The sequence below is a fragment of the Loxodonta africana genome, chromosome 8, assembly GCF_030014295.1.
Source record: "Loxodonta africana isolate mLoxAfr1 chromosome 8, mLoxAfr1.hap2, whole genome shotgun sequence".
NCBI classification, from domain to species: Eukaryota; Metazoa; Chordata; class Mammalia; order Proboscidea; family Elephantidae; genus Loxodonta; species Loxodonta africana.
In genome coordinates, this window is record NC_087349.1 from 82,716,031 (window position 1) to 82,728,390 (window position 12,360).

Here is a 12,360-nt window from a genome sequence, read left to right on the forward strand (position 1 = left end):
GCCTGCACTGGCTCTTTATGTCAACCTAAAATTGTCAGAAATCACTGCTAACTTGGTGAGCAATTGAACACAATAGCTCTTACCATTTTATACTTTCTGTAATCCTATGCTGTCCTTTTTTTTTTTTGGAAAAGAAAATTTAAGGGGTTGAATGAATGACCAGATTCCACAGAACAGAAATTAGAGTATGGCTAATAGGCAAAGTAGGTTCAAAAAGTATGTGTATGGGCTAAGATCGACCCAGGAAATGTGGTTCCGTGCTCACAAATTTAGGGCGGTCAAAGAATTGGAAGGGCCAAAAGAAGCTTTGGTGCACTGTGAACACATACGTGCCATGCTGGTGACAACTCTGATAAGGGGGCAGTGATAAAGTAGTCCCCACTTCCCATAGTCAAGAACAAATAAACAAAACAAAGGTTCCAGGTTTAGGGAGATTGGCTAAATTGTGCAATAGTATGACAGTGTCAACATGAGTGATGGTGATGCCACATGTGCTTGCTTTCATGCAGTTACAGATGGGAGAGGGCTGGGGCGGTGTTGGGGGAGACCGGAGTTCAGCTTCAGCAGGAAGAGGGAACACCACCTTTAGGAAGGGGCCACAGGAGGTTGTGCATTTTAATGCGATGTTCTTTTCTTGGTGAAAATCCCTTCTTTTCCCCTTCCTTATGACAAATGTGTTTTATGAGGAAATAATTTCAGGCTTGTATGGCATGGGTGGAAACCCTGGTGGCTTAGTCGTTAAGAGCTAAAGCTGCTAACCAAAAGGTCGGCAGTTCGAATCCACAGGCGCTCCTTGGAAACTCTAAGGGGCAGTTCTACTCTGTCCTATAGGGTTGCTATGAGTTGGAATCGACTCGACGGCAATGGATTTGGTTTTTTTTTTTTTTTTGGTTTTTATGTCATGGGTGGCTTGTAACTCTTTAGGTTTAATGGAAACAAGGCTTGCTGGTTTCAGCAAATAAAAGTACCAGGTGTCAAACAAAATTTTTATCACTCTCCTTGTTTGGAAGTGACCAAAAAGGTGTATTATTTTAGATTTTTGAGTATCATCTCTGGAAGACATTGAAAGGCGGCTTTTGGATTAGCAAATGATGGTTTAGAAAACATTATGCTATAAAAATTTTGTTAATTTTCAGCCCATAAAATGACAGCAGAATCAATGAATCCAACCATGACAACTGGTACTCGCACAGTTTATAAATGACTTGATAAACATTATCTTATCGTATCCCAAATGGTTTACTATGCTTACACAAACTGTCATAATGAATTTAGACAATTCAGTGTCAAATCCAATTTTTAAAGACATATAAATATCAGAACACAAACAGGCCTGATAGTTATTTAAATTCCTTCTTTGCTTTGTGTTATGCAGACTTACTCTCCGGTGACTGGGAGGTTCCATGTAGGTAACATTGGCCAGTGAGGCTCATGTCTTGGAATTAGCTGAGCACCCAGTAAATACTTGGGAATCAAAGGAGGATGAGAAAAAAATGAACTCATACTCATCAGCAAAATTATGCATGTACATTTGAATGAAACTTCATTTATAATAGGAAGTTATCACTGCTGTTTCTATTATAATAGCATTGTATTTGCATACTTGGTAGAGAATTATATAAGCATATATGAATGGTATTCATTCACGTGAATATTTAGAAAATTAGGTCCTGTATTGTAATTCCCCCTTTCAAGCAGAAACTTTAGCCCATACAGAAGTGCAGCTCCTAAGTTGCTTTGTTGGGGGACAGTACTGCCACTCAAGATCAGCCAGTGATTAAAAACAGATTCTGAAGCATATGCACCAAACCGTTAATAGTACTTTTTTTGGGAAGTAGGACTCTGATTTCCTACCTTATATATACTTCTATATTGCTGGAAAAAAACTGTTTTACAATTAAAAAAAAAATTAGGATGTATTAATTCATAAACTAAAATTTACTGGAAGGTCACCTTTGATTGATCTATAATTACTGAACTCAGTTTCTTCTCTTTTTGTTAGTTGCTCTATATGTATAGAATCAGCATAGGGCAAATAAAAGGTATGGTCAAGGATGTCAGGTAAACTTTGTTTGAATCCTAACTCTACCAGCTACTAGGTGAATGAGTTAATCTCTCTGAGCCTCAGTTTTCTGCTCTGTACTGACGGGGTTAATAATATCCCTTCACTAGGACTGGTATCCCATTGCCCATGTGACATCCTTACACTCAATAAAGCTGATTTCCTTCCTTCCGGCAATGTTCTAACACCTTTTAAACATAGTGTAAATAATGCCTGAAATTTATAAAGGAACAAATATTCTTACAGACGTAAGTCTCAGCGGGGATCCTATGCAACTGCTCAGAAAAATACTTTTTAAAGCTGAAAGGCAACTTTAGACAGGAAGTTTTTGTTGGAGAAAATATTCTGGAAGATTGCTTTAGGCACTTTTACAAACTATCGTCCTATTCCAGGAAGGCTTCGAACAAGGAGGTTGGAATCACGGCCCCTCCTGATTTCAACCACTAATAATTATGAACCGACAAACAAGCCAAGAAAGACTTTCTGGGGTCAAAGATGGGGTGGGGACCTTCCCTCTACAGTGTGAACTTGCTACCATGAGTGGATGAAAATCTTGCCTTTCTCTGCATCCCAATCATGCATAATGCAATACCCCCCCAAAAAACCCACTGCCATAATGCAATACAGACTATATTATATGCATACAATCTGCACAGTTACATGCATATTATACTCTGCAATCTGTTTACATTTATTAGCACCAAATACTTGTGATATGGTCACAGTATGTACCAATGTATAGTAAATTTACATTTCACACTCAACTTCTATTACTCACCAAACTGGTTAGTCCTGCAGTGTCTCAGGGTTCGGACAGTATCTGCGATCATATGCTAGAAGGTAGAATGGGAAATGTATCAATGGAAGGGTCATTTGGGTTTATCACTGAAGTAGGAGTGTCTGCTGGGATAGATAAGATAGTCTAAGACTTCTGAATGTAAACAGAAGAGCTATATTTAGAGCTGGATATAACTTGATTATATTGAGTTTGGGTTACAAAAGAATATTTAGTCCTTACTTGCAGAAACAGTGACTCCCTGGTTATACAGATGCTGACCGAGCCATGGCGAAACTTATTGCAAGCAAATGCAGCACCCCACCCCCAGTCTTCCTGTCCAAATTTGCTTATGCTTTTCTCTTCAGGCCATGTGTCACTTTCTCTGCATGAAGCCTGAGTTCTCGTATTTCAGTCTAAGAAGCTCTGTTTTCAGCATTCTCACTTCTCTTTGTACTATGTATATTGGTTTTGTGGTGTTGTAATTACTGTTGAACTTTTCTCCACTTGTAAACCAGATGCCACCCGGGGGCTCTGCATGCCCAGCACCTACCACATATCACACTCATAAACTTGCTACACATTTAATTTTTGTGGAATCAAAGACTCAAGTGTCTCAAATGGTGATAGGAATTGAGATATTTATGAAACATGAGCGTTTTTTAAAACATCAGTATCTCTAGAGATGCGTTTCTAATTCGTATTCCTTCATATAGTCTTCAGTATTCTACTTCAATTTCTTTCTTTAAAGTCCTCACGGATCACCAGCCAAAGTCTTCTTAAACTTTCAGCTGGTTTTGACAAGTGCCTATCACCTCATACTTGTGTAGCTGAAACAGTCTCCTGTCTCATTTGTCCATGTCTCAGTTTTCCATGAAGGAAACACAGAATTTAGTACCAGACGACTCCGACTCAAGGCAACCCCATATGTGTCAGCGTAGAACTATCCTCCATAGGGTTTTCAATGGCTAGTTTTTCAAAAGTAGATGACAAGCCCTTTCTTCCCAGGTACTTCTAGGTGAACTTGACCCTCCAACCTTTCAGTCAGCAGCTGAGCATGTAAACCATTTGTACCATCCAGGGGGGCTCCATTCTCCATTACAGTTCTTCCTATAGAGTTGCCAGGATAACCTTCAAATACTGTTTTCATTATGTTCTAGTCTTCCTGCAGAATCTACGGTAACTCCTACTTTGTTTCACATCAAAATTCAAACCTCATAATGGTACAGAGCTTCTGGCTGGGGTGATAAAAAAGTTTAGAAGTAGATCATAGTGAAGGCTGCACAGCATTGTGAATGTACTTAATGCCATTGAATTGTACATTTAAAAATGGTTACAATGGCAAATTGTATAGTATACATGTTTTATCACAATGTTTTTTTTTTTTAAATCCACGTCATGCATTATTTGATCCTCCAAACCCCTCAACGGGTCATGATCTTTCATGCCCTGCCAGCCCACACTGAACAGAGGATTATTTTTCTACAGCAAACCCACGATCCATCAATGAATTATTGCTGCAAGAATAATTTTTAACACACACACAAAACTACTTAGAATCCAGCAGAATCACAGAAATAGTATTTGAATATAACCTACTGATTAAAGTATTCGACAGTAGAAAATTAACTAAGACAGTGATTCTAGCAGTAGCTCAAGTTGCATTTGTTAAGGAAATGAGACTTGACTCATGTCTGTGAGTGTATTGTTGAACTTCCTTCCCAAATTTTACCGCTATTCCCAGCATAATTTTCTCCTGGTTTTAAGCTATGGCGTCACATTGATTTCTATCATGTGCCATTTGCGTAGCTCCGAACTGATGCAAGGCTCAGTACTGAGTGCAGCATTGAAATCCAAGTCCTGATTCTCATCTTTAGGTTTCCTGAAGGGGGAGGGAGGAATCTGGTAAAAGATGATGCTCTTAACATTGAAGGATGAAGAGAAGAAACAAAAGTATTCTTTCTTTACTATTTAATCGTTTGACACTGACATATTTAGAGCTGCTGATGCAGCATGGAACCTAGTGTGGGGAAAAGAGCAATTCTATTAGACCCAACGACCATTTCTGGGCCTCCATGTGGTCCAACTTAATGTGCTGGCCTGTTATCGGCCAGATAAAGGCAATACACTGAATTATCTACTAGCTGGCTCAAGCTAATATCCATCAAGAGAAATTGGCTTCTCACAAGTTAATTCGTTTAGGTTCTATTGGTTCATTATGGTGAAAGATGAGGCTTCAGTGTAAGTGAAACCCTGCCTTTGCAGAAAAACATTCCTTGAAAAATGCCGAGTCTACTAGGAAGGGCAGTTTCATTCTCTGGTATCGAGGTAGAGGGCTTATACAATGTAAAACTGGTTTTTGTCCTTCTGGAAAAGCTTCTGACTTCACCCTTTCTTCTCCATGAAAAGGAGGGGGTCAGCAGGAGTCACACTATACCTTAAGTGCTGTCTGCCCTGAACACCAGGTCCTTAGTTCTACCAGGAAGTCAGCTCTCATTAGAAATGACTGTGCTAGTAACCACTTGGTGGCCTGGAGCCTGTGTGTGCTAAGGGTCTGTTGTGTGTATGTATAACTGCACCCACTTTCTAGCTATTCTTTTTAATAAAAGTTCTCTTTAGGAATTTAAACCTTTAAAATAGAATAATACTTATTTTGTGCTACGCTATTTCCTTAAACTTTCTTAAAGAACTAAGGGTACAGACAATCCTTGTTCCTAATAGAAGTACTTTTATTTAGACTCTCTTTTATTCCCTACGGAAACCCTGGTGGCGTAGTGGTTAAGTGCTACGGCTGCTAACCAACAGGTCAGGAGTTCAAATCCGCCAGGCGCTCCTTGGAAACTCTATGAGGCAGTTCTACTCTGTTCTACAGGGTCGTTATGAGTCGGAATTGACTTGACGGCAGTGGGTTTTTTTTTTTTTTTACTCCCTGTGGTTAGCTTGAAGTCTTGGCATGTATAAAAACAAGACCATAAACTACACTGTTGTTATTATGTGCCCTCAAGTCGACTCCAACTCATATGTATTACAGAATGAAATGCTGCCTGGTCCTGTGCCATCTATAAATGATGATGTTAAACCCAAACCCACTGTATTGAGTTGATTCTGACTCATAGCAACCTGATAGCAACCCTATAGGACAGAGTGGATCTGCCGCATAGGGTTTCCAGTCTTTATGGAAGCAGACTGCCACATCTTTCCCCCCCAGTTCAGCTGGTAGGTTCGAACCACTGACCTTTCAGTTAGCAGTCAAACCCTTAACCACTGTGTCACCAGGGCTCCTTATAGACGACATTAAAAAAAAAATATTAGCTGGTATTAAAAGAACTTCTGCTGGATTCTTAGAGAAAGTCATGGGAGGATCATAGATGGCTAATCATAGTAAAGAGAGAAGGGGTAGGGATCTTTCCACTGCTCCTCCCCATTTGTGCTGATGAAATTGTTCTCTCACTTTGGTGAAACTATCTAAGGGGAAATGACACAATGAATTTAACCAAACTAGTGGTTTACTTTAGGGAAAAGGTCAACTACCGATCTCCCTTAACAAGAGATAACAGTCAGTTTATAAAGAGTACAACTGTTCTCTTACGTCCCTTCTGGGTTAGTCAGAGGTAAAAAGTTACTAGACCTTTACAGGGAATTCTACGTGGCATGTCAAGTCTCATTTCACCTCTTTATACATGCCCTATATAAAGCTTATTTGGAATTCTTAACTAGATGTATTGGCCAGGAGACTAAGTGAATGTTGACCAAAGGCTTCATATTCCTGTAATCACTTCATTAATAGCAAACGCTGAAGATTAACCTGCTTTAGAGACTAGAATTTTAGTGCCTACAGCTTTTGGTTGCAAATGGGTGCCCTGTGATCTTCAGAACACTAAACAGATTAACACAGAACAAATCTCTAAGGAGTAAATACAAAAAATTGGCATTTTAAATATTCATTTCCTGCTGTGTTGGTTTGACAAAACAAAAAAAAAACCCAAACCCATTGCCATCGAGTCGATTCTGACTCATAGTGACCCTATAGGACAGAATAGAACTGCCCCACAGAGTTTCCAAGGAGCACCTGGTGGATTCGAACTGCCAACCTTTTGGTTAGCAGTCATAGCTCTTAACCACTATGCCACCAGGGTTTCTGAAAATATCTTGGCTTTGATTCCAAAGCAATTAGTGCAGAAGAAAATCTAAAAGTTATAGATGTATCCACATCCAAAATAATTAACCATCGAGTGGTCATCCTCAGAGTGATTAAAATGCAATTATGACAGGATATCTTGAGACATCTGTCTTTCCGATTCTAGGTGCTTGGGTTTCCGAGTTTTATAAGAGTTGACTGCACCATCATCTTTCTGCCTCATCTTATGTGTGGTTGAGTTAACCTGAGCACTCATGAGGCAAAGGGCAGACTCCAACCCTCATTTGGACTCATCAGTTTGCTCTGCTCTTTGGTCATGGTCTGCAGCCCCTGCTCACTCAACCTTCTCTCAAATGTCTCAGCCAGTCACACAGGGAGCTGGTATTCAGTCCATGAAAGAGTTTACACAAATCCATTACCATTACTGAAAAGGTCACTGAAAAGTCATGATCTATAGATAGGGGTCACTGAAATCATCTTTAACCATGAAGGACAGTTTAATCTATGACACTAAAGTTCATCTGTCAGACAAACCTGTCCCTCTGGTAGTTAGTTGGGTCTCTTTTGAATACAATTTTTTACAGCGGCTCAATTCTTACAGGAAACTCTTCTCTGCCCAACGACAGGTCAAAAAGGCTTGGAGGAGCCCACTGCATGACAAAGAACCAGGGAATGTCCTAGGGATAATTTAGAAAGGGCCATTCTAGCAACATGTAAGAGAAGATGACCAGGAACCTCTACTGATGAGCAGAGACAGGCACTTTGTCAGAGCTGCTCTGTCTGCAGTGTTCGGAAGTGGCCATGCTTGTCCACAGGTTAAAGAGGAGGAAGGTAGCTCTGCCTCTCATGCACCAAAAACAAAAACCCACAAACCAAACGCGTTGCCATGAGTTGATTCCGACTCATGGCGACCCCATGTGTTACAGAGTAGAACTGCTTCATGGGGTTTTCTTGGCTTTAATCTTTATGGTGGAGTCCCTGGGTCGCACGCTGGTTAAGCACTTGACTCCTAGCTGAAGGGTTAGTGATTTGAACCCACCCAGAGATGCCTGGCAATCTGCCTCTGAAAGATCACAGCCTTGAAAACCCTGTGGAGCAGTTTTACTCTGCATACACGTGGTCACCATGAGTCAGAATCTACCTGATGGCAACCACCGACAACAACCTTTACGGAAGCAGATTGCTTAGGCCTTTCTTCCACCGTGCTGCTGGGTGAGTTTGAACTACCAACCCTTCAGTTAGTAGGTGAGAGCAGACCTTCCTCTCATGCACAGACCCTACAAATTCCACTATCACATCCAAGCTTAGCGTACTGGGAGACACATAATACCTCCCAAAAAGGAGATCTTTCTCCCTCCTGTGCCTCTGAAGCAGTACGTGCTGGAACAGAGACTTGTGCTTTTAAAACAGTAAAACTTAACCTCATGAATGTGAATTCCTTCTGACAGGAACCTGACAGTTTTATTTCTGGCTCAATTATATATACTCAACCACTGGTGTTAATCCAGTTAAGTTTCATTTTCAAAAATACAGATTTTCATTTTAGTGTGCAACACTATTTGGTTCTCAAAACCTTGCCAGCACACTTATTTTTATTGAACTTTAGATGAAGGTTTACAGAACAAACTAGTTTCTCATCAAATAGTTAGTATACACATTGTTGTATGACATTGGTTAACAACCCCACAACACATCAACACTCTCCCTTCTCCACCCTGGGTTCCCTATTACCTGCTTTCCTGTTGCCTCCTACTTTCCAGTCCCTGCCCCAGGGCTGGTGTGACCCTTTAGTCTTGTTTTGTTCCATGGGCCTGTTCAATCTCTGGCTGAAGGGTGATCCTCAGGAGTGGCCTCTTTACTGAGCTGAAAGGGAGCCTGGGGGCCATACTCCCAGGGTTTCTCCAGTCTCTGTCAGGCCAGCAAGTCTGGTCTTTCTTTTTGAGTTAGAATTTTGTTCTACATTTTTCTCCAGCTCTGTCCGGCACCCTCTATTGTGATCCCTGTCAGAGCAGTCAGTGGCGTTAGCCGAGTACCATCTAGTTGTATGGGACTCAGTCTGGTGGAGGCCGTGGTAGATATGCTCCATTAGTCCTTTGGACTAAACTTTCCCTTGTGTCTTTAGTTTTCTTCATTCGTCCTTACTCCTGTAGGGGTGAGACCAGTAGGGTATCCTAGATGGTTGCTCACAGCCTTTTAAGACCCTAGATGCTACTCACCAAAGTAGAATGTAGAACATTTTCTTTATAAACTACGTTATGCCAATTGAGCTGGATATTCCCTGAGATCATGGTCTTCACAGCCCTCAGCCCCGCAATTACGACTGGTCTATGGAGCTACCATGGCCTTGCCTTGTACAGGCTGGAGCACACTTGTTTTTAACTGGAACACATTTTATTGACAATACACAAAAGGCAGCAAATTAGCGCCTGGAAATCATACGTTTGATGGAGAAAAAGACTTAAACCATTTGTTTCCTGGAGCAGAAAAGGAAAGCATACAGTTCTGCTACAGGAGAAGTAAGGAAAATTAATGAAATTGACATACCAGCTTTTCAAAATTGACGAGATTATCCAAAAATGTTTTATTTCCTTCATGAATAAATGTTACATCTGAAAATTAAAAGACATGTGAAACGTTAGGAACAGGTCATGCATCAGGGCTGAAGAGCTGAGACACAATTCAACTTATTAATTTCTCTTAAATAGTAAGTAATACTTACGGGTCATTCCATGAATTTGGCAAGGCAACCAGAAATTGAGTCTGTGTAGTATTTATGTGAAAGTGCATAATTTACGTGTGTGGGGAAGACACACTGAAAGCGTATGTTTTGTACTCACAGTGAAGTGTATGACTTTAATCTGCTTAATATAAGCTAACACTATTCCATAATTTAACTGGTCCATTATGTCTTTAGGCCAGAAAAACAAAACAAACAAAAAACTGAATACCCAGAAACAACAAGGTTTTAATATTTAGGTGTTTGCTTTTTAAAACTCCCTGGGCAAAGTACAAAGGATCTGCTTAATTTAAAAAATTAAGATTCAGCATTTTAGTTCCCAAAGTTGGAACCTGATTATGTATGGGAAGTGGTGAGGGAAAAGGCAGATTTGAAAATAATAAGATTTCTGGGCCTATTTGACTGGCATTAAGAAAGCATTACCGATGAAAATAAAATAAGGAAAGTAGGATGACAGTGCATTTTTGGAGGAAGGTAAGTTAAGTTTGGTTCGGAATTTACTGCATTTAAAGTAACAAAGATATTTAAATGAAAATCTCCTTTTGGCTGCAGAGAGAGACGGATTTTGGAATTTGCTATGTTAAAGACAGCTGCTGAAGGTCTGAGAGTAGCTAACACAAAAAATCGGACTGGAGGGTCAGTGTCAGCACAGACAAAAGATCAGAATAAGAATATACTACAATTTAAAGGATGTAAAAATAATCACGTTGTATCACAGACATGGAGGGCCAACCAAACAAAAACAATTTTCAAAAATCTTGTTAAAATAAGCTTCTAGAAAAGAGAGGAAGAACAGCTTAAAGTTCCTATAAATAAAAATGGAGAATATTTGTTAACCTGATAGGAAGTAGAGAAACAGCTTAAAATCCCTATAAACAGAAAGGGAAAGCATTTTCATTTAAGGAAGTCCTTTATTCTGCTGTTTCCTGCAATCATGAGATCAGTGCTCCGTGTTCCTTGTACCTGTACTGGAACCCGCCTGCAAAACGTGAGGTCCCAGAGCACTGAGGTGTGACGCTAGTTACACTGTTATAGGATACATTGATAGAACCTGTCCCCAAAGTAACCCTTACGCAGCATGGACTGCACCATTTTCATGAATTTTTTGTTTTAACTGATATCCTAATAGGAAAACAATTCACAATTAATTACATGGTCTTCTCACAAACTCTCTGGTTATTTTACTATCTTTCACAGTTTTGTTTTTAGAAAATAATTACAAGCTTCATTCTGTGACACAATGTTTAGGAAAGAGTAGTCAACGTAGTTACTAGCTTTTACCTTTTTTACACAGCAAATGAAACAATACTTGCACTCCATATTAACCACCGCCGAAAAGCCTAGCCTCTCCTGATTCACCAAGAATTCCAGATTACCAAATCCTCTCCATGTCACTTGGTCCATTTCCCCAGAGTTACAAGGTTTATCACCCCCTCCCTGTTTTTGAAGATGATGCTGAAAAGGATGACAATAATGACAGCTTACATTTATTAATGGTGCCAGGCATAGTGCTAAGTGCTTTGCCCTAAGTTAACTCATTTAATCCTCACAAGAACTGAGAAGGTAAAACCCTAGGATGAAAGAATTTGAAGTATCGATGGTCCAAACTCACAGAGCCAGAAGTGTCGGAGCCAGGATTCTAACCCAGAAAGGCTCTCACGTGGGGCCTCTCTGGGCACCTCATGTTGAGAGTACTTGGATTTTTTTGACTACCAGTTACAGTCAAGTGCCTGCAAGACTCCTTTCATCTGGAGACCCCTGAACATACTTCAAACTCCTCATGAAAGAGAACTGCTGAATGAAATGACACCCTTGGATGAAACGACACCCTTGCAGTGGATTGCAAGTGAAAGTGAAGAAACACCCAAATATCCCAACTTTCCTTTTCTTCAAATACCCCCCACAAGTACTGAAGAACAGTAATTGATAACTGAAGAACAATAATCTCCACTAAAGACATGTACACAACCAGGACTCCAGTTTATCTTCAAACACCTCTTGATTATTCCCCCTAACGGCAGGTACCACCACCACCTCCAACACAATAAAGACTACTTAGCTCTTTGTGACCTGAGAGTTTCCCTGACCTTTAGCTCTGCCAGACCTCTTCCCAACACTTATTTAGGCTCTCCCATTCACCACTTTCTGAACCAGAGTCCACACCATAGCAGGGTGGGAGAGTGAATCAAAAGGCAAGCGATTCAACTGAGAAATTCAACTAAGGTAATCCTCATTACCTTAACTGAGAAATCGGAAAGCTGATGGCTGGGAGGACCCTCAGGTTATCATGTATCTGATAATTTGTATGCTTACTGGAAATTGATTAATTTAGTCCTATTATAGGGTCGCTGTGAGTCGGAATTGACCCAATGGCACTGGGTATTGCTCTAATTAAAAGCAGTCCAAAGCAGTAAGGGGTGGGGGTGGGGGAGAGGTTCATTAAACATCAAGCTAGTTGCTCTAAAACAATTTATTGCAATTTTAAAAAGAATTATGCAGTTAAAACACCTAAAAAATTAATGCTTAAAATTTTTTTTTGAAATGTATCTCTGGCATGATATATACAGTATTAATAATGTTTATTTTTATACTGACAAAAAATTAAGATAAAGAAATAAGTGCTGATTTACACTTGTGAAGGGTTCTAA

The 12,360-nt window shown here is 40.0% G+C and overlaps 1 protein-coding gene across 2 annotated transcripts in view; it reads right to left on the bottom strand.

Moving 5' to 3' along the window:
- Nucleotides 1-12,360, bottom strand: part of RAPGEF5 (Rap guanine nucleotide exchange factor 5) — a 274,113-nt gene that overhangs the window by 5,289 nt on the left and 256,464 nt on the right. For both annotated transcript variants that reach the window (XM_064290063.1, XM_064290064.1), the window contains 2 exons: nt 9,520-9,584; nt 2,841-2,895 (listed from right to left, as the gene is read on the bottom strand). In XM_064290063.1, coding sequence (XP_064146133.1) covers nt 2,841-2,895; nt 9,520-9,584 — 120 coding nt within the window. The remainder of the gene's footprint in view (nt 1-2,840; nt 2,896-9,519; nt 9,585-12,360) is intronic.